A 23,609-nucleotide genomic window follows, 5' to 3' on the forward strand; every position below is an offset into this window, starting at 1 on the left:
TAGGGTTTGACAGCTATCTTGACACAGTCATTCATTGTTGTGTTGAATAAAATGCCAAAAAGGATTCAATTGTGGGTGAATGTGTGTCACAGGGTGATTAGGTTAGGTAATCACCCAATATCTCAACAATTTTTAGGGTTAGCTTTAGGGGGTAAGGTTTAGTCTTAGTTACGCGACATAAACTGGCCAATGACTGACCTGTCACGTGACCTAAACTGGCCAAATAGGGGCGCTGCGTACGAATAGAATGACGGTATATTGATACGGCAACCGTACGGATAGCCACTGCCTTTTTCTTTTGTATTTGATCATTATCACCAACACTGAACTTTTACTTGAGTATCCATATGATTGCATGCAAACAATGCATGTGCAGGTTCACACACGCCATAGTTTTTGTAAAATGAACACTCTGTAAGACTTTACTTGAAGTTTTATGCATAAGGCTGACATTACGCTGTCATTATCTGTCATTAGCATGAATAAGGTATCATGAAGTGTCATTTTCATTTGCATTTTTTGGGTTAAAGTGAAGGATCTCGTGGGGTTAGGGGTTAGGGTAACAAAGGGTTAGGGTTAGGCCATCTGGCATACCAGGCATCGTCCCGGTGAGCCAGTCCGATACGCTACTTTTTTTTTTTTTTGACAAGCGAGTAGAGGCAGACGTGGTAACAAGTGGCCAAAAATGGTCCAAAACAGCAAAAACGTGGCGTGAAAAGTGACAAGTCAAGAGTGGCCAAAAAATCTGCAAATAAAGAGGAACCAGGTGGTATGTAATGGAAAAGGGTAGCTTAATGAGCAAAATGTGGCCAACAGTAGTGAAAAAGAGCAAAAATGTGGAACAAAAAGAGGGAAAAACAGGAAACAAGTGGTATTTATTGGGCAAACGTTAGCTTATTTGGATAAAAAGTGGCCAAAAAAATTAAAGAAAAGACAAAAATTGGAAGTAAAAAAACTTCAGAAATGGACAAAAATATGAAAAAAAGTGATATTTATTGGCAAAAGGTAGCTAAAGTCCTAAAAAAGTGTCAAAAGATTTTACAATGGGACAAAACGAGTTGCAAAATGGCCAAAGACAATAGGTTAAAAGGGGTTAAAAAGTTCCCCTTTTTAAGATTTTCTGGGGAGTAATAAATGAAGACATAAAGAGCCACATGTTGAGCATCACTGACTTAATAACAGCTTCTACGTGGCGTCGATGATAATGTCGTGGGCTGGTCTGGACACAAAATGCCAGGAGGGAATTTTTGTCTCAGTCCACCCCTGGGTTAGGGTAACGAACAACACTTAATCGTAGCCTTCATGACGCCTTATTAATGCTAATGACAGGTGTCATAATAATGAAAGCATAATGTCAGCCTTAATGTATAAAACTTAAAGTAAAGTGTTACTGAACACTTTATTTTTGATCAGCATTAAAAAAAAAAAAAAAGGTTAAACCATCTAAAGTTTGCCGTTTACTAACTTACACATTGAACACTAAGCATTGGGAACACGGATTTTTCCAAATCCTGAAAAGCTTCCAATTGTTTCCTTCTGCTCGATCTCCTGTTATCTTTGTTTTACCTGAGATGTAATGGCGTTTGACAGAGTCATGGTTATGGTTCAGTTCGACAGCTTGCCCTCGTGGGATATTAAACATGCTCTGATGCAGAGAGGTGATGACTGATTATAGATGACAGCTTCTGCTTCACCTTCCTTAACATCTCACTACGTTTGCTTTTTTTTTTTTAGGCTCATCTTCTTTTGTCCTTTCTTTATCGTTTTTCACCTCATGTGCTTCATCATAATTTCAAAAAAGCCTCAAAATTGATCATAACAGCAAAACTCACGGTGCAGAACGACTTGGCAATGTGTGGCCTTGACGGTTATTGAGGGACCTTCAGCGGTGCTTTATCTTACGCCATCTGACTTCATTTTAGCTTCTTCATCTGTTAAATTCATCTACCTTCACAGAGTTGTTACCAAAAGTTTTTGAAACAAATTTTCCATTTATTCTACACACACTTGAACTTTTCTTACTCTGGTGTGGGAGTTAAATATAGGACATCTTTGCACTGGGAGTTTGGTGCAGTTTTGGTCTGTGTGTGACAGCATCTATGAGTTATAGATAAATCAAAAGAAGAAACCACATCAGCTCAGTATTGATGGATAGATGTACAGGAGGACTTTTTAAAGGTATTTTTTCTTTTACGTCAATCTAAAGTGTTGGTGATTATTTACATTTCAGCCTTGCTTATATATACTTAAAAAAAAAGACGACATTTAATGTCAGACATGACTATAAACTGCTACAGTTTATATGTCAATAAGTGAATTGGGTACATAATGACTTCAAAGGTTTCTGACGAGGTTTTAGGCTTTTCTCTGGCAGAGAAAAACAAGCAACATCAGCGACTTTATGGGATATTTTTATATATATCCGACCTCCAAAATAAGGACACAAAACATAGGGTCGAGGCTGATCTTTTATGGCTGAGCTATAAAATAAAAGTCAAACAAGAAGTCAGCACTTTAACCTCATTTTCGCATCCAAATGAGGACTCGGAGCCAAACCATGAAAAATAAACATCTCACTTTCTGAATACCTTTCAGAGTTAAAAACATTCTGTTCTCTGACTGTGAACTATGTAGCCACCATGATCGCCTCCAAACCACCCTCTGGAGTCTGATGTCACTGACACCATCATTTATGGAGGGGAGAAGTCATGAAATCAAACTCAGGAGAATTAACATTTGTTGAAACTGAGGAAAAAATAAATAAAACAATGGTTTACTTAATACCAGCACTGTTTGTAATTGGTCACACATTAGTTGCAAAGATTGACAAGACAAGCTTATTAACACAAAGTTAAAGGTACTTTCTTGTAATCTTCTTCTTTTAATGCCTCATGTATTTCAATGAAAACCACCTGAACTTCAGTGAAAATCTGCCAGAAAACAGCCTCACTTCATCATGATTAATTCAAACACACTTACTTTGACTCCACCGATGCTTGCAAACCAGCCAGGCTATGTGTCCAGATTTTTTACGATTCAGTGCGTCCCATGGGTGCGTTGCCTTAATAGTGCAATGGAACAGTCATGAACTCTTTAAGAAAACGCTATTAATATTGATTGGCCAGAGATTTTATGCATCTATATTTCTGTGTGTGTGTGCGTGTGCGTGTGCGTGTGTGTCCACTGTCCAGACAGTCAAGGTTTGGTATTCCGAGCAGATATGTCTACAACATAAAAGGGAAATTCTATGAAATATAAAAACATAGCTCTTTCTTTGAGTAATGGATGGAGCTTGATGGAGCGTCGTCTGACATTGTCATGGTATGATAGGTCCTTGTTCAGATCGAGAGTTATGTACATGCACTTTGATGGGAATTCACATAGACAACATGCACACGTTCTAAGTACTGGTGAAAGAACAGAAGTGGGTAGAAATGGGATGATGATATCCATGGAAATGCATCTAAATGAAATGATGGTGCTATGGACATTAGCCTATCTGGTAGTGGGTGAGGGTTATTGGCTCATTGTTTAGACTGAGATCCAAGACATTCTATTATCCTTTAAGCCCCATTCAAACTAAGTTTGTCTTTGTTTTCATTTCATTCATTAAAACCTTTCTTAAAGAGTCAATACACACAGAAAAAAGTACCTTTGCCGCCATTTAATACAGTAGGTCTAAGTATTGGAAATAGAGGTAGTAATAAGATTTATGGCCAAACATTTTCAGGCATTGTTGAACTTCTCAAACTTCTAAGGAACTTGCTGAATTCAACCTGATTCTGTCTTGTCAAAGCAGAAGAAGCATGGTTAGATGTACAAAGAATACACCAGTCCTGCTTTGCCTGATTGGTTACAGGTTCCAATGTTTCCCCAAACAAAAATTACTGGTAGGCCTACTCAATTATGGAAGACAGAGAATAAGGTGGGAAATGCTTTGCCTTTAAGAGCATAATCAGTAACCCACATGCCTGTGAGAAATAAAATACAGTTTCTGTTCTATTGTAGAATACTGAACAGTTCCAGTTTTTGAAGATTTGAGACTTAAACACAGCAGAGGCAGAATATGGAGGTGCGATGTTGGATGAAATGTAGACTATATGGCGCCTTCTGTCTCTGCCCTGATGATGTCACACAAAGCCTGTCTCGACCCCATAAAGACTCAGAAAGCTACGCCAAAAGATTAACACTTGGTTTGTACTGAGCTTTAAATTTGTAGATTGTAAAGTTTGCCTCGATTAGAACAAGTTTCTTGGCGTTTTACTTTTAAATGGAATGTTTAAAAATACAATGTGCCACTAGAGGGAGTAAACCAGATGTTTGTCTGATTAGCTGCTCAAACCAGGCTTCTTTCAGCATGAGTTGTATCATTTCGCTCCTCATCGGTTAGAGTTTTCCAACATAAACACAAGTGTAATACAGCTCGTGTCAAAAGGGAGATGATGTCATCGCTCCGACTACTCTTTGACAGTGACAGATTGCTGCCATGCAATCTTATCATCAGTAGAGGTAGAAACACTTGCAGGTTGTAACAAACATTTTAAATACATACTTTTCTACATTTCCTAAACTGCCTGTGCCAATTGTAATGTTCCCTGAAGACTAAACAGTAATTATTTCACTCATACATTTTCCACATTTCTAGTTTGTTTCTATGTGGTTTGCCAAACATGTTCAGGAGGACTGCATTGTTTTAATGAAATGCACATTCTTACAGCTTTAGAGAATTTCTGCCTTTAATTTTCTCTTTTTTTGACCTATTCCGTCAGCTTCTACCTCTCCCCCTTCTCGAGATAGACAGTGTAATAAAAAAAACACACAATCTGTCCCAACATAGGCAAAGATCAAAAAGGGAGTGCAGACATGTGCTTAGCCTTCGCTCGACTCTCCCTTTTAGTGTGGGAGTGCAGCAACTGTCCAGAGCAGCCGTCTGGACCAGACGTAGAGGTCAGGCCAGTATCAGTGTCCCTATCCCTGTCCCCATGGAGCCATAGTCTTTATTAATCTTTCCTCCTCTGAGACCCAACATACTACCGCTAGAGGTCAAGGTCAAAAAGGCTGGTGATGTGGCTGATGAGGAAATTAAATAAGAAATAGAGATTATAGAGAGTATAACCTGTTTATAAAACTTCCTTATGTATTTCTTTAAAATTAATATTTTGTGCAGAATGGGTACGTTATCCCCATTGTTTTGAAAGGTTGCATACTCAACAAGAGCTGAATCTGGATGAGTGATCCTGATCATGGTACTATGATCATTCACACTTTAAAAGATTTATTTTATCTCCATTACTAATGATACAGTATATATGGGCAGTCCTAATGTTTCAATAAATTAAAGAACTTTTGACGTAATCCTGCTAATGGACAATTAAATATTGACGTAGGTAAAAATTCTTTATTGATAAATATGACTAAAGCAAAAACAATCACAATGTTGTGATTTTTGGATTAATCACTAAATTAGTGGTTGTCATCAAGGAAAAAATATGCATCTATTCTGCAAGAATTTGTAAATTGCCAGAACAACACTGATCTTGTATTTTCATGAGAATGTGCAAAAGCATGTCAGGGTCAAGTTCCATTTGCAAACAATTATTAGCGTTTGTTTTCATTCGGTAGAAGTAACAGATGGTGCATTTGTATCAGTGAAACTCTGGCTTAGTCAGGTGAAATTTGGTTCGCCGCTTTAACTCAAGTAATTCCACTTTCTTGCTGCCAATGTGCTATTCAATGAGCCTTTCCCTTTCCTCCCTTTTGCATTTTTAAAGCATTGGCCTGTAGTTTGACTTTGGTGTGTTAATTCACTAAGTGTGAATGATGAGACGGGTTTACTGGTGGAATGAGAAGGAGTCAGGACATTATCTACCAGCTAAGCCCACGGTCTTAAATTAACGTTTTTTTCCCTTATGAAGGCTGCAGCAGCTTTAAAACGCCTTCCTGATACATTCTGAGTCTGTGTGTGAAAGTGTGTCTCTGTGCATGTCCGTGTGTGAATGGGCACTTTTGTTATTGTGATCTGTGTTGAATAAAATTCTTGTATGTTAAGGCCCTTTTTGTCATGCTTAATGTTTCTTTAGGAAGGATTTCTCTATGTGATGCTTTCACTGGATAAATATCCAGTCAATCCAACAGTTTTTTTTTTAGAAAAATAAAGTATTTAATGCTTCTCTCCTTAGTGTGATCAGTGCCAAAGAAGATTATGGACAGATATTAAACTTCTCTTTTTGTGGTCTCTTAAATCTGGCCGAACCGTTTGAGGAAATTATAATAAAAATGAAAATATGAACAGATTATATACTGTATATACATCTGAATGACAGATCATAGAAGTTCTGGTGGCAAAACATCTGCTTGGTTTTATTTTTAAAGACACTGAAAATGATTTTTTCTTACTCAATACTATTCATTTTCTGTTTTTTTCCACAGGCTTAGCAAAAGCCAGCCATGTCGATAACAAGTAAAGGATCCAGACCAAGGTCTTGGGTCAGCAGACCCTTTGTGCAATCAAGTTCCTGGCAGCAGAGGCTTTTCTTTTATTTATGCGCCATCCTGGTTTTAGTTCAGTCACCAACCGTTCATGGAGCACTAGAACTCCAGCTTGATGAAGAACAACCCGCAGGGACAATTGTCGGTGACATCAGTGCCGGTTTACCTCCGGGTGAAACTGCAAGCCGTTATTTTATTTCAGACCATGAGGGCACGGGGGTTGGCAGCGACCTTAACATCGATGAGACCACCGGCATCATCAGCACTGCACGCCGACTGGATCGTGAACAGAAGGACCACTACAGCTTCATAGCTGTGACGATGACCGGTGTGACTATCGAGGTGTCAATCACTGTCAACGACATCAATGACCACGCTCCTGTGTTTCCCAAAAAGAAAGTGGTTCTTAAGATTCCCGAGCACTCAGCAGTAGGGACAAGATTTTCTTTAGAGCCTGCAACCGACGCTGACAAGGACCAGCTCACAACTCAGGGCTATTCCATTCAAGAGGGCAATGTCGGCCAGGCCTTCAGGCTTGAGACAAAGAGAGCTGCTAACAAGATGCTTTATCTGGACCTGGTGGTCAACGGGCTCCTGGACAGGGAGGCGCGGTCAACATATACCCTGGTTCTGGAAGCTTTTGATCGGGGTTCACCAAAAAGGATGGGATCCATGACAGTGGAAGTAGCAGTGACTGACATCAATGACCATGCTCCAGTTTTCAATCAAAGCAGATACCACGCTATTATCTCTGAAAGTCTCCCCCAAGGGAGCAGTATCCTGCAGGTAAGTCTATGTGTTAAGGTAGTAAATCATAGCTAGTTATCTATCCATTCAATTTTTTTGTCTTTATCTTTGCAGGTTTTTGCAAAAGACGATGACGAAGGTGATAATGGCCTGGTACTTTATGAAATTAACCGCCGTCAGAGTGACCCTGACCGCTACTTTGTTATTGATACAAAGTCGGGGGTCATCACTCTGAATAGACCACTAGACTATGAGCTGAAAAGAGTTCATGAACTGGTGGTCCAGGCCAGAGATAATGCCAGCCACCCTGAGGTAACCGCTTCATGGGTATTCATCAGAACACGTTATGATGATCATTTGTTATGTTGACCATTTATACCAAAATCATTGGTTTTGTATTGTAGTTAGAGAATGTGAAATAATGTTGATTAATATAGTTATTATTTGTATCAATTTCATTATCTTAAACATTAAAGAAATTATGAAAATGTAAATTGTTGATTGTAATTTAGTCATTAGTTCAGTGCTAAAGTTGGCTATTTGACCAAAAACTGAAATCACTTACTCTTAACCCCATTAATAAATTGATCAACATGATATTTTGATGTATTTTAAATGAGAACAGTGCTCCAAATAATGCAACTCTTTCTTTATTATCTTGCTCCAGGTGACCAATGCCTTTGTTACTATTCATGTCCGAGACTACAATGATAACCAGCCGACGATGACCATCATCTTCCTCAGTGAGGACGGTTCCCCCAAAATCTCTGAAGGAGCTCAACCGGGTCAGTACGTGGCTCGAATATCTGTCACCGACCCAGACTACGGAGAGTACGCCAACGTCAATGTCTCCCTCGAGGGTGGTGATGGGAAATTTGCTCTCACCACTAAAGACAGCATTATCTATTTGATATACGTTGACCAGGTCTTGGACAGAGAGGAACGTGACTCATATGACCTTCGGGTCATGGCCACAGACTCTGGCACACCGCCACTCAGAGCAGAGTCATCCTTTACCATCCAAGTGACTGATGTTAATGACAACCCCCCTCTTTTTGATCAGCAGGCCTACAGACAAACCATTCCTGAGGTTGTATATCCTGGATCCTTTGTTCTTCAGGTGACTGCCAGGGACAAAGACCAAGGCCCCAACGGCGATGTGCGATATAGCCTTCTAAAGGGGAAAAATTCTCACTCCAATTGGTTTTCGATTGACCCAGTTACAGGAATCATTACCACTGCAACAGGTCTAGACTTTGAATCAGAGCCAGCCCCAAGTGTGACTGTTGTTGCCACAGACAGTGGCCGTCCTCCTCTGTCATCCACAGCCAAGGTAGACATTCTGCTGCAGGATGTTAATGACAACACGCCTGTTTTTGCCAGCAACTTCTACAATGCCTCTATCAAGGAAAACACCCCAGCTGGGACCTGTTTCTTAGAGGTAAGAAAACGTCTGGTAACGAAAGTTTTCCCCTCTCCCCTCCCCTGTTTTTCTTCTTTTATCTATCTTTAATTTTCCTTTTTTCACATTACTTGTCTTCATTTTTTAGGAGTAACTTGCCATTCCTAATGTTCACAGCACTCAATCTTGTTGCATATTGGCTCAACACTAATGTCCTACTCATGCTGCCAGGAACCCAATATTTTTGCTGTTTCCCTTGTGCTCTGATTTCTACCGACTCACTCTCTTGCTCTGTTCACTTGTACCCCCTTCAGGCTGTCTCTGATTACTCCCCGGGCATAAGTATGATTTATATGCATCGTATTAAGCAGTTGGGAAGGTAAAGACATCTCTGAAGTGCAAAGCAGCCTAAAGAATGTTCAGGATGGTGCACTTGGAAGCACTGATGCATTGCGATGTGATTCATAAAGTCTGAGCTATGAACGAACTACAGCTATTCAATATGTTCATTTAAAAGGAAAGAATTTCTTTAGGTATGAGGAAAAAAAAAGAAACTACACGACAATGGCCGGGATACGTCACCTGAATTCCTGAAACTAAAAGAGGAGATTTACTCTGTTTTAGTGTGTCCTTTCTTTCACCTCCTGTGGTTTCCATAGTGACCAATCTAACAGCGGGTATATGAAGCATTAGGTATCTGTGCACTGTCGCCACTGCTCCATCATTCAGCTTTTATCTTGATTCGTGCAAGTCTTTGTAAATTGGGGCCTTTCCTGAGAAATATTGTTTTTCAGCAAAGTCCCCACTTTTTTAGACCCAGTGTTTTTACAGGCAGAATATGACCATCTGACATGCAGCAGAGGGAAATGAAGTTTAAAGGTTGTTCCACTTGTCCACTGCTTGAATTTGACAGTGCATGACAGCTTAAAAGAATGGCTTTTTAGAATTTATTAGAGAAGCAAACCAAGAAAAATAAAAGATTCCTTTAACTTTTTGTTATCTCACTGAAAAAACTCATTGGTAGGTCTTGGTTCGTCAGGAAATAAATGACTAATTAAAATGGAGAGAAAAAGACATGAAGGGCATTTGGAAAGAGAAAAAAATTAATTGGAAAGTTGTTCCAGTCTGTGACGCTGTTGTTTAATTTAATATTTTATCCCACCAACATACTAAATAAACCTCCCTTACCACAATTTTTTGAGAATCTAACTCTTGCATTGTTTCTGTTACTCATACAAATAATCCTAGTTGGCAGTTTTTTGGGCACTAGTTGCATGCCTAATCCCATGCCAGACATCACGGGTGGTATTCTAGAATGCCAGACTGAGAGAATAAGTCCAGAATTAGTCATTCCAAGAGGCTTTCCAGGCAGGCTCTCTCAACAGATTTGTTCTTTTTCCTTTGTGTGTGAGTAGTTGTTATGCTTTAAGTTGAAGTTTTTAATACAATGACTCTTCATTGTTTTTTTTGCTGTTTAGTAAGACTGTGTTTCACTCAATTTAGTGAACATTTATTCAAAGATCCTTTTCTCCTAGAACAGCCAGCTAACATTTTGGTCTGATATTATTTGGCACTGATATCGTTGTGAGACTGTCACACTTAAAGGTGCAGTCCACAACTCTCAGATCCCTCGCTCCCCCTCCCTCCCCGCTGCTCTTTTACCCTGCATCCAAACTTTCCAAAGTCCATCCCTCAGAGGAGCTAACAAGCTAACGTTAGTCCAACAGCAACATCACAGTAATATAACATGCTCTGTTAAAAGCATCTTACTGCATCGCTTTGCTCTCTCAATGTGCACACACCTCAGCAGCAGCAACAACACAGTGTCACTTACAGCAGCTCACACGGAGGCTGCTGCGTGCACATGAACAAACACATGCACCACAGAGTTCTAGTGTAACAATTAAAAATCAAACTTAACGTCAATCAAGCAGCAGTAATTAATTCACAAGCAGAAAAGTCACCAATTCTATATTCTGCCCTTCCAGACCATACACTGTAAAAAAGATGGCGTTCCAGCCCGGGAAAGGGGCGGGGCCTGTGAGCAACAGCTGTCAGACAGCCCATCAAACACAATCCTGGCTCTGATTGGTTCTTTTTGCTCGGTCGCGGTGCATTCTGGCAATCTATCAAAGGCTGCAGGAGCAGCAAGGGGCGGGACTCAATTAGCCTGTTTTATTTTCACTACTAGCTACTAGTTTCATGTAAAGCTGTCCTTACATAGTAACAGCTTTAGCAAATATGACAAAAAGTCACTTTTAGAAGAGTTGCAGACTGCACCTTTAAGAATTGTGACAAAGGGATAAACTTTTCAGAATTGCATCAATGTCTATAATAGATCACAAACTCAAGTTGTTTCCAAGGATATGTTTTTGGCTATAGGCCAGTGGGCTTTGTAATTTCATTTGACAATTGTGTTAAAAATAAGAAAAATCAGCGAATGTTTAGTATCAATGCAAGGAAGTATATTATCAGTGTATAAAGGGTGTTTTCTCTGTAGTTTCTCACTTTTGTTCTTTTTACCATTCATAACTTTTGTTTTTTCTGTATGCCCCCCACCATTTTTATCTGTTTTACTTCCTTTTTTTTTCTATATTTTGTTTCTTTTTAACTTTTCTGCTGCGTCTCTTTGGCTTTCTCCCATAAAGAGGCTTCTTATCAGCATGGGCGACTGTAGAGACGTGCTGTGGTGTTTATGTAACAGCAGTGACACAAAGGAGTTATTTATTTCTTGTTTTTCCTGCTTTTTCCTCTTCCTCCACTTCCTTGTTAATTTTTCCCAGGCGTGAGAGGTCAGAGTGTCCGTTCATGGATTACGAACACTTGTGTCTACAGTACATTAATCTAAACTAATAAAGTTCAGATACAGGTTATGAATAAGGATAAAGGGAAAGAAAAGGGGTTGGTATTAAACCAGTGTACTGGGTGGTAATACTACGTAGTATTTGCACATAAATTAATCATTTTTAGGGGTCACCCTTTCTCCCAAATGTAGATTAATACCTCTGTTTTATTTTAAAGAAATATTTTGATTGACAATCATAACTTGTGCCTTTTCTTACGTCTATACCGTACATCTGTGCCTGTGTGAGCTCCTTTGAGGCCCAGGCCTGACTTTCAGCAGGTGATGCCTCTTCCTTGTGATGTTCAGCATGTGGTTTGTTGGTCAAGCCTGTTACGCAGCAATCAATCTTGTTGACAGACACACAGATGTGCTCATCTGGGAAATACACAAAGCAAAGGGGAACCATGTTGATACTGAAGTAACGCAGTAATACAGTACAAAAAAACCCAGCTTTGGGCTTAAAACGATTTCACCAAGTCAAATTCCTCGTGTGTATAACATACATTACTTGGTCAATAAAGATGATTCTGATTCTGATTTAAAATTTGTCACAACATTTACAGTTTTAGGTTCAAAGTATGCATCACGTAGGCAAATGTAAAGCGTTAACAGTTGCCAAAGGCTGTTTCCTGAAGGTTCTGACCCTTGAATTTGGGCAATAGTAAAGCAACAACTAAAATCTGCTTTACTATGTTTTTAAAAATGTATCATGTTCAGCCTCATTCTGATGATAATCTAAGCTCCGCTACACGTCACTCTCGACTGACAAATTGTTGAATAATTTCCCCCAAAAACATTTGATTGTGGTTTGCAGGGGCTTAAAATAGAGTAAAACATATAAGGAAGGCTAGCAGGTTTCTTTTGACAGGTGCAGTAAGTCCTCGTGAACTTCCCACAAAACCACTTAGACTAACACAGGACGTGCGTCTGTCAAAGCAATCAGTCCAGTTTGGTTCCAAGTCGGGAGACCCCGAGACTCTTTCAGGAAATACTAATCATATTCCCAAAATATACACATGCGTGGACTTTGAGACTAATCACATTAGTTAAACAAATAGTAACTAAGCCTGAGGTGCATTAATAAAGGTCAAAGCCGTTGGATTTGATCTTTCTGTGACACAGAACCAGCTCCAGCCAGTGTTGTGTTGAATCAAGCTCCCATTATAACCAGAATTAACCAGAGCTTGCACATGGACCAAACATTGCTCTTCAACACAGATTTACAGCACTTTGTTGCTATGTTCGAAATCGCATATTAACATACTACTCTTACTAAGTTTGACGTCAAAATGAGCATGTAATTCGTTCACATTAGATTGAACATGAAAAGATTTGAGTTAGCGAGAAGTACACTGATGTATACTATAACGGGACATTTTTTAAGTATGCACGGTGGGCACACCAGTGTTACTTAACCATCCCATGATGCATTGCAAGCGGAATGTAAACTCGTCCAGGGACCGGCTTCACGCTAAAAATCAAACATCTCCTTTTCAAAACAAAAGCATCTCTTCTTGTTTTCTCTTCGTTTTTTAACGCTTTTGTAAATAGGACTCTTGTTTTGAAGTTTTTTCAGGAGCACAATGGCAGGTCTCCGGAAATCTCCGGAATGAAATGTGTATATGCAAGTTTTATGGATCAAATGACCTCATGTTGATATTCTACTTGGTCACATTCTCGCTTAAAAATGCTTCCAGAACTTTCAAAGGTGGCGAATCAACGGAGATATTTAGTAATAAGGGACAGCACGTGTGAGTGAGTTCTGTAGTGTGGCTTGTTAAGGGGAAGGTCTGGATTAGAACGCACTCAGTAATCCATCTAACTCTGCTTTTTATACTTCTCTGTGAAGAAGCAAAAGCAGCGACTCCTAAAACAAGTTATTTAATACAAAGTAAGCTATAAAATAAAAAAGTATATCAATATAGGCGACATTTTAATTTTCAAAATAGAAAAATTGATATATCTTGAATCTCGATATATTGCCCAGGCCTAGTAGACAGTATATATTCATTGAGTTTGTAGTGTATAGTATGGACTGTGCCATTTCGAATACAGCCATTTTTTAGCTTTTATCAAACTTGAAAAAGTGTAAAGAGAGGAAACATTAATTGTTGCGTGTGCTAAGTGGCAGCTTTAATACGTTGCTGCTTTGTTGGAACAATTTTCCCGTGTATGTTAATGAATCTGTCAGTATGTTAAATTCACTTGCATCAATATCTAAGTGAAGAAAGCCTATAGGCTTCACTATTATCGTCACAACATGCCGCAGTTGCTTCTAGCAGGTGATAACCGCTAACAAATGGTAGGCTTCACACTTACTGGCAGTGAAAATGAATATTCGCTGAATCGTTTCATGCTGTTAACAGCTGGCCTCTGTTGTGACACGCTTACTTACCGTCTGTCTGGTACAGTATATCTGTCTGTACCTCTACTTCCCTCACCAACACGCACGTCGCTCAGCTGTTAGGGATGTTGACAGGATGTGTGTGACGAGGGATCAGGGTGGTGTGTCAGCTATGCGAACTATTCTTATAACATCCATCAACACCTTGTGTGAATTTATCACCTGTTTGCCACCAAAGGCCAGGGCGGAAATTCATTTGGGTTTTAGCCATGTCTGATGGATGTTGTTTCTGAAGATTTCCTTTATGTGAATGAAATTAACATTAAATGAAGTCTGTGGGAAGGACACTGAAGGTTTAGCCTGAATGTCATCATAGTTATGTGAATGTTTGTGGCAGCATTGTGGTTTAATGTTTAGCACTGTGGCCTCAGAGGAGGAAAGGTTGCATGTTCTCCCTAGGCTTGCAGATTCCACAAAACTCAAAAAATTGTGCCCATGCTGGATTCATGTCATAACTTTTCCAGGGGTTTCGCAAAAAAAGGAAGTGGCAAAAAAAAAAAGTCACATATTTTTTAATGGCTTCAAGAAATGTTATCTTCAAGCTTAATTTCTTTATAAGTACTAAGTCCTCTGCTGTGATTTTTCATATTAGAATAAATGTGAGCGGTGTTAGGAGAAAAGTATTGAAATATATTCAATAAACATGTATCGTTAATAGCATCTTTTTCATGTAGTGGTTTGTCTACTTAATATAACTGGTTGATGTGTTATGTGTTTTAATCCAACTGGCGTGATCGTTCATGTGTGACTGCCTGGACAGGCCACGCCCCATTAAGCCCACTACATTGAACCATATGGTAACAACAACTTTTTCCTGTGACTGGTTTCTCCTGGAGTTCTGAATCCCTCCTGGGTGTGAATATCCTTCTAAACACTATCTGTGTTTTAGTTTTTTTTTTTTAGTTTTGTCACCTAGTGATGTGGGTTTTAACACACATTAAAATATTTCAATATATCGAAAATTAAATTATATAATGTTGGTCATTATTCAGCTAAAACAAATATAAAGGAATTTGTCAGAAAAAAAACAACTAAATAAAATATTTTGGTAACACTTTATATTTGGGAACACCTATTAACCATTAATAAGCCAAATCAGCATTATCAGTACGCATGCGCGATTCCCGGGTCAATATATCCGGGTCAGAGTTCACGACTACCCAGCGTGTCAACAAAGCCCCTGTCTAGCGGAACAACCGGCTACTTATACGGACTTTTAGGCATTTACTTTGCTTAAGGTCGTTTTAAGGCAATATGCCAGGGTCCCATTGTTCAGTGCGTGGCTGTTCCAACGGTACACGTGGGCTTAATACGTGGATGAAAGAGTTTTGCCCCGTTCACGAGTGCAATAAAGGAACCTCACGATGTATATGCGACCCGCCATACGTACTCATCCCATTTCCTACTGAAAGAAAAGATCCAGAACGTCGTGCCGAATGGATTAAATCAGTAAGTTTGACATATACTGTACTACATTAAAGCTAACTAGTAAACTAGTATATAAATATTATATTGTGGTGTACATGTTAGAGAGGTGTCTCTCACCCAGCAGGTTTCGGGGGTTTGTTGGCATCCTTTTCTTTCTCGCCACAATATGCCCGATCCCCCCAGGATCAACTGTCAACATCGATCTCGAGCAGAGATTTATAATCAAGGTTGACAGCCTCTCGTTCCTGCTGTTTTGTCAAAACTATAGGCGCTTTTTGAAATGACAATGCCCAAGCGAGGGCCACCAGTTCTTTCTTCCTCTTCCCAGTAACAATGTGTCCACGTCTCTTACAATATTCTTTTAAAACATCCACTTTACAATGCTCAAAATATTCAATATCTTTGTCAGACTCGGCCATGTTTACGTTTTATGATACGAGCTAGGCGGGAGCTGGGTAGTTATGACCTTTGACCCGGACCAGCATGCTTTGCGCGCAGCGAGATGCCGAATCCGCTTATTACGGTAGTTGTTTATTAGCATTAGTAACATATTGGCTCTTAATTAGTAATTATTAAGTACTTATTAATACCTTAGTCTCGCAGTTCATACAGGGCTAGGGTTAACATTAACCCTAACTCTAACCCTTAACCCTAGCATTTAACCTCATCTCACCCCGAATAAAGTCCTCCTGGAGCCGGAAAAATACCGCCTCAATGTATACAATACAGTGTATTAAATTCTATACAGTTAAAATGATATAGAATAATGTTTGATTTAATTTGATTTGATCAAGTAAATGGCAACTTAAAAACAGTTTAAAATAAAATAAAATGAATTGACATAAAAAAAAAATAACAACAAAACCGTGTCTTGCATCTTCAAATTCTTACACATTTCAGTTTACATGAACACAATTTATATAAATAATATTTTTTATGTTAACGTATTTAATGTATTAATGCATGATCATGTGGTCAACACATGCTAATTGATAATTTCTTGCTACACATAAAGCATGCATATTTAACCGGCACATTGGTAGTTAAAAGAATCTGTTCCCACACAATTAAAATCTCTGTTTTCTTCCAGAATAGTGTTTTTGTTGCTTTAATTATCTTACCAGGGATTTAAAACTTAAGGTTAACCACAGGTGCAGGAAAGTTGATGGTCTGTAGATGTTGAAGGAGATGAAGTAGGAAGGTGCACAACGTGATTTATTTTTAAGTTAACAAATTGTTACATCATGATTTTATTTGTCATTAATCATTAATAGCCTCTGTAAGAAAATAACTCTTTATTTCAGTATTTTTTTTAAAGCTATATGGAGCCATGGCAGAGGACTCAAAGAGCCACATGAGGCTCCAGAGCCGCAGGTTGAAGACCCCTGCCCGAGCATATTGAGATTGTAATTCATATACAACAACTCCCTTACTTACTATTAAGTAATAAGTAATAATTCTGAGGTTATTGAGGGAAAATTATTAGTTAATGGTGTACTGGTTGTATGATATGGCCATGCAGAATAAGGCATTAATAAGTACTTAATAATGACTTATTAAGAGTCATTATGTTACTAATTTTCATGCCAATAAGCAACTAAATTAATAGTTAATAGGTGTTCCCTAACATAAAATGTTACCAATATTTTAATTTGAGTTCTGAAAAAAAAAGAAAACAGATTTTTTATGACACTCACCCCACTTTACGTCAATATTTTCACTTAAAGCTACTAGTTATACCATAATTGTATACATATGTGATATATCGGGAATGCTTGTTCATCAATCTACCTGTGCACCACATTATAAGGTCTCACAGCACAAGATCAATTCATTTATCATGTTGTAACCTTTTTATTTAGCCACACTCTCTACCCGCAGTGACATTTTCTCGCTAAATTCATGGATTAATATTCGCAAAAACATACAAACTGACTGAAATTGTACATTTTTACCAGAAGTTTAAACATTCACTTTTTGTCTGCTTTTAAGCAAGAGTTGGTCTCTCATTAAAAGCTCACCTTTTTCCAGGAGGGTTTGAGTTTTCTTACCACTCGTACAAGCCAGAAATATGTATCATTAGTTCTACTCCTCGTGCACCACATTTCAGAAGATTTACTGGTGCTCTACTTTAAATCACACAATGTCTCTTACACTCTGCTGCTCGATGACAGCCACATTTGCTTTAGTGACTGTTTGTGTTCCTCATATTTCTTTAGATGAATTGGTTTCTTTTGGTCTAACTCCAGCCCAACCTTACATTCCCCTTAAATCCACTGTTCGATCCACATTTATATCAGATTTTATGTCGCGAATACTGTAATGTGTCCTCCCTGTTTCTGTTCTGCTGCGTTTACTTTTAGAGAAAAACATTCCAAATTGCATCTACTTAGTTGAAGACATCGATATCAGACTTCTGCAGGAAACACTGTTGCCGGTACATTTTTCGAACCCCTTTATGCTCCTACCTATCTCTCTGCTGCAGCTTTCTTACGTCACTTCAGCTTTGTCTTTCTTTTCAAACTTATCTCCTGTCCAGACGTCTCCCTACAATCTCTGTCTGGTTCTCCATTTTATCTCTCGCTTCTCTCCTTTTTGCTCAAATTCCGTCTCTTTTACCCTAGATTCTCATATTTTCAGTTCATAATTACAAGAATTGCATGCATTAGAGAAGGACAAAGAGTGTTGTGTCCTTCTGCGTCACTCTGTTTGTTCATTCTAAGTGTTGAATGAACAAACTTTCAGACTGAGTTACACACACAGCGCGCAGCAGGTGATCCAGTGACTCTGTGCAGTTCATTGGGTCACACTAATTTAATTTTATGACACTACGGATGAAGCCGGTGTAAATTAGCAGACTTCCTGTATTTCTTTACATTGTGCAGCTTTGTGAGGGGCCGGATATTTTGGGACAGCAGGTGGTGAAAAACCCCGGGGTGAAGGGCAGAATAAGTGTGTGTTTCTCACCGGGTCATTTATGCTTTAAAATGAGATGGATTTCTCATCTGAAATCACACTTATAACTATACGTGATGAGGACTCGAGACACCAATGATTTTACATCTTGGGGTCACACTGTGGTTTGATGTTTGTGTGTGATGTTTTTATAAGCCTACATTGGTGATGTATGTATGTGCCTTATGCACCATTTCTTTATTATTCTCTAAAATGAGCAGTCCCTGATGTTTCTTTTGATGAAATAAATCCCAGATCAACCATTATTATACATATTGATATTGAAAATACATTTCTGAGATGACATGAGCTCATAAAAACAACCAATAAACGTTTTAAGACAGTTAATGAAGCTAACATTCTTGTTTTTATTGCCTTACATTTCCCAAATGATTTTCCACCACGCCAGCGTCTTCTATTGTCTTTTCTTTGAAATTTGGATTTTGTATAATAATGTCAAAGAAGTATCAAAAAAGTTTCCCCACGTCTCTAGAGAAATATGCCTGTAAGCTGATGTTAACTTTTCTTGACGCTACAAATTGAGACTGAACCCGCTGGAAATCTGAAATCTATCCTTGTTTCCACCTTTGGCTTCCGTGCATGTGAGCGTGCACGTGTGTTTGTGGTTACTGGCTGTGGTCTGTCAGGCAGGGCTGAAGGACTGCAGGAGTGGAACTAGTCTGTTTGCATGGGCAGCTGCCGTGATTTGATTCAATGATCTGTGGGCGGTTTTTCAGCTGCAAAGGGTGAGGGAACAGGACTACATCCTAGTGATGAAAGGAAATTGAGGAATGAACATCAAATAGGAGCACGGTTTACTGAGTTTGAGTATATAAAATGTTCACGTTTTGGGAGGAAAAGTCCCATCTTTAGTATGTAGTCTTTAATGCTCTGGCCTTCTGCACTCAATGAACTCATTAGTGAAGGATTAGCTGGAAACTAATTTGGTTCTTTGACTTTATTAAAGCTGTATGCTTGTATGTAAGATCATTTGCTCGATTAAAATTAACGCTCAAAAGTTTGTTTTGATCTCCACCGTAAACAATCTGAAAGAGTGAATAACTGTTCTTCTTGTTCATGGTAAGAATGAAGGAAAAAACTTCAATGCATCAGTCTACGGGACTCCACATCCCACAATGCAATGTACAAAAATCTCTGATAATTTGGACCCCTCATTCTTGACTGATTGTCTCTTGTTTTGGAAAAAAAATAAAAAAAATTCCCACAATTCCACCACCACCAGTTAAGATTTTAACAAGTTCTTTATGTGGTCAATCATTTAACAGACAAGGCACTGATTTCCATCTGACATGTTAAGAAGGAAACTTCTGCATTTACCTCATTATCTGGTGTGTTTAGATCTCGAGACGAGCCCCCAACTGTTGTGGCAGTTTTTACGAATGAGTCGGAGTCCAGCTTTAGGGTTGCTGGTCAGATGCAGACACAGGGTTTATTATGTCAAAGGGTTTGGAGGAACAGACCGGTCTGGGCTTTGGAGGTAAACCAGCTTTCTCAGTGAATCTGCTGCTGTTCAGCGCTCTTAGTGTTATATACGCTGCTGATAGCTGTAGTCAAAGCAGAGCTGAACCTCCTCGCTGAGGCCTTGGTGTGTGCCATCAGTGTATGATGGTATCTGGCCTGCTTAGGGAAGTCTGACCAGAAACAACCAGGTGAGAGTTCTGTAATTACATTTTGAGTGTTTACAGTGGAGATCAAAAATAAATTTTCGAGCAGCAATTTCAACCTTTTACGTCTTCTTTTGCGCAAATGATCTTTGATTTAATGAGCCCGGTTCTGCTGGAGATTTCTTCCTGTTAAAAGGTAGTTTTTTCTCCCCACTGTAGCTGATGCATGTTCTTGTGGATATGTATTCATTTTTTTTCTCAAGAATTGTATATTTTGTTAGCGTTTCAAAATGACTATTGTTGTAATTCGCGCTATATAAATAAAATTGAAAGATTAATAAAATAAAATAAAAGATCCTTATTTACTTCTCACCTGTTTGCGTTTGCTATTAATCAATGAGAATTTTACCTATAAACCACTTCACAGTTCTTTCACAGTGGTCTGACTCCAACTCTAACTGATAATTAAAGTGAAGCAGTTCTTCATCTTTGTTATCATGACACTTTTAAGTGCACTCGTCCTGCAATTTATACAAGGTCTCGTTCCTAAATACAACACGGCAGTCAGACGAAGCAAAGGGTGTTTGTGTTGGAGTTGTGTACCAGCTCGAGGATGAAGGTTTCTCCCATGATGTTTTAACCTCACACTGAATGAATTCACAGGCCTTTGGCGTTGGCTGATAAATGCCGGCTGAGGTTAGGTATAAATCAACGTATTGAACCACTCCGTTTCGCTTGTGCAAGGATGTGTCAGATTTTAGGTCAATGTAGGGGAACAAACATTTCTGCATGGAGCCTGTGGGCCAAAAGCAGTTATTGTGGTTTTGGATCAGAAATGACTGTTGGTTAAGAAGCATTTCATGCTACTTGGAATAATTGCCTCAGTTTAGAAAAACATGCCAGTCATGTTGAGTGATGTAACAGTGATAATACATTTTTTTCCAGAATGAACAAAAAGAGAGAGAGATCAATCTAAAGATGTTCCTCTGTTCCTACCGAGGAGATCAAAGTCAGTGACAAGAGGAGTAGAGAAGCTACACCAGGCTTCCTTAAATATCAAACATCTGGTGTCCCTGGAGCTGTCACTCACCACAGTTTAATGTTTTCACATCACGGCTCAGCAGAGCGGGACTGTTGTGGTGAGAGGGAGCACTTGGTTGGTTGGTTGGAAGATGAAGAGTTCACGTTTTCATTGAATTTATTGTCCCACTCGTTCCTTTTCACAAACAGAGTGAGGAATACAATGTTCATTCCTATAGAGATGTGAGAGTTTGCATATGGATTATTTCATGTCTGTCAGGGCTGGGCAATATATCATGAATCAAATTTTCTATTTTGGTGATATAAAAAATTACTATATATATATATATATATATATATATATATATATTTATAGCTCATTTTGTATTAAAATACTCACTTTAGGAGTTGCTGCTTTCTCTACTTCTCAGAACAGCATGAAAAGCACAGTTAGATGGATTAAAGAGTGCGTCCTCACACAGACCTTCCCCTAAACAAGCTACGCTACAGAACTCACTCACACGTGCTGTCCCTTTTTGGAGAAAAAGCCAAAAGTGGCCCATACTGTGCAGATGTTTGTTAATAAATGAGCCTGTGTAACATTTTGTATCAGCAAATTTAACCCAGAATATTTTTTTTCTGGTCAGATTTCATTTGAATTAAAAATATTGATTTTGAGAAAAAATATTGAGATATGAGTTTTGGTCCATATCGCCCAGCACTACTTCACATATGAATGCATGGCTCTCCACCAACAGACTTATCTTACCACTCAGAGGCTGAATCGGAGCCTGATTTTTGGCTTCTCAGAGCAACAAATCTCCAACTTCCACACAGGATACAGGGGTTACCATATGATTGGAACGAGTATTTGGTTCTTATCTAAAGAATAGATGTTTGAGGGCTTCCAGATGGGAAATAAATGATTGAGAAGGATTACAAGCACAGATGATAGCACTTACATTTAAAAGGGCAGTTTATAATTAACAATGCAATGAGGCATTTAGTGTAATTATGGTTTTGTTTTGGATACTAAAAATATTGTGCTTTTTAAAGCCAGGTGTGTCATGTTTGATACATGCATTTTCAGGGCTTTTGAGCACTTGTATTTCATAATTTTGTACATATCTAACTAATTCCTGGAGATGCTACAGTTGATAGAAATATATGCCGAACTTCCAGTATGATAAAAGATCTAGCAGTTAAAGATTGACTAAAATACATGAATGGCAGTTCTTTAAAATGAGTTTATTTGCTACACTATTATTATTATTATTATTATTATTATTATTATTATTATTATTATTATTAATTTTACTAGCAGTAAATATAATTTAAAGTTTTTGTTAACTATAATTGTATAGCTTTTCTTCTAAGCACTTGTTGTGGAATGTGTAAAGCAGAAGTGGATGTTTTGTGTATGAGTTAAGAGTGATTTCATGGAATAAAAATGTATGCATTCCTATATTGTTTTTACAAATTCCAACTGATTTTTATGTCTCACAACTTAATCTATCTTGGTTTAGTTTTCATTATGCTAAAATGTTGTGTTTTAGAGAGTGTCAAGGACATTTTCAAATTGTTAATAATGATTGAATTCAGCAGGACTTGTTATTTTTATCCCAATCACAGCTTCCTCACACACTTTTTTTTTTCTTTACTGTGGACAAAAGAAATTAGGTTAGTGTGCCACACAAAGCCCAATATATTCCAAAATTCCTGAACCGCACAAAAAATTCAAATCTCTGTTTTAATATTTGAGCTTTTTATAATGATGCAAATTTGGTTTAACACATCGTGGATGATTTATTGTGAGAATTGCCGAAAACATGTCGCCTCATCAGATTTTAGATGACGAGAGAAAAAGCGAAAATAGAATAAAGCAGGAGCGGCTTGAGAGATTGAGCCCAGGTGGCGATGGTTACCATGACGATGAGATAGACGTAGATGGAGGACATAAAAGGTGGGGCCGAGACGATTCATCACCATTAGCTGTGTGTGTGTGTCTGAGTGCGTCCTTATAGTACGCCCTTGAAAAGACCTTTTTACTCTCGTGTTCTTTCATTTTACTTCACACAGACACACGTTTAACACAAACTATTGCTGTTGGTTTTGTTTAACTTAATGCGGCACCAAAAAAAGAGCAGAGAAAATACAGAACAAATATTTCTACCTCGGACTGTACATCATAAAGGAGCCGTATTTCATGACATCATGCTCTAAAAGCTGCTGTGGTGGCTAACACGGAGTCTGTATCAGTCTGTACTAATTACAACATTGGATGGGAATGGGTGTAGACTTCTTTTGTGTGTGTGTGTGTGTGTGTGTGAGATCGTAGGCAGGAATCTTCCATCAATGGTATTTTTCATTGCTGTCAGGGGGAGAAGGGGGGGTCATGTTATTGTAACTGGGCACAAGGAGGAGCAGGCAGACACTTTTCATACGAACACTCACCCAGGTGAAGGATGATTGTCATTACTGTGTACAGATAACATGTGGGGCGATGTGTGTGTGCGTGTGTGTACAATGGCGCTGGTGTTGAATGGGTTGTAGCCATCATTTTCTGGTAACTATGGCAACTGGACTCTTAGGACCACAGGGAAGCAGACGGGAAGAGGACGGAGCAGATGAAGGAGACAGAAGGAATTGAAGGAACTCCCTAACTGTGTTTTTTTTTTTTTTTTTTTTTTTTTT

At 38.6% G+C, this 23,609-nt stretch overlaps 1 protein-coding gene across 2 annotated transcripts in view; it reads left to right on the top strand.

Annotated features, from left to right (window-relative positions):
• Window positions 1–23,609, top strand: part of dchs1b (dachsous cadherin-related 1b) — a 100,071-nt gene that overhangs the window by 6,952 nt on the left and 69,510 nt on the right. For both annotated transcript variants that reach the window (XM_028466381.1, XM_028466382.1), the window contains exons 2-4: window positions 6,430–7,275; window positions 7,351–7,548; window positions 7,904–8,677. In XM_028466381.1, the coding sequence (XP_028322182.1) occupies window positions 6,448–7,275; window positions 7,351–7,548; window positions 7,904–8,677 (1,800 nt within the window). In that variant the 5' untranslated portion in view covers window positions 6,430–6,447. The remainder of the gene's footprint in view (window positions 1–6,429; window positions 7,276–7,350; window positions 7,549–7,903; window positions 8,678–23,609) is intronic.

The sequence above is a fragment of the Gouania willdenowi genome, chromosome 14 (genome assembly GCF_900634775.1).
Source record: "Gouania willdenowi chromosome 14, fGouWil2.1, whole genome shotgun sequence".
NCBI classification, from domain to species: domain Eukaryota; kingdom Metazoa; phylum Chordata; class Actinopteri; order Blenniiformes; family Gobiesocidae; genus Gouania; species Gouania willdenowi.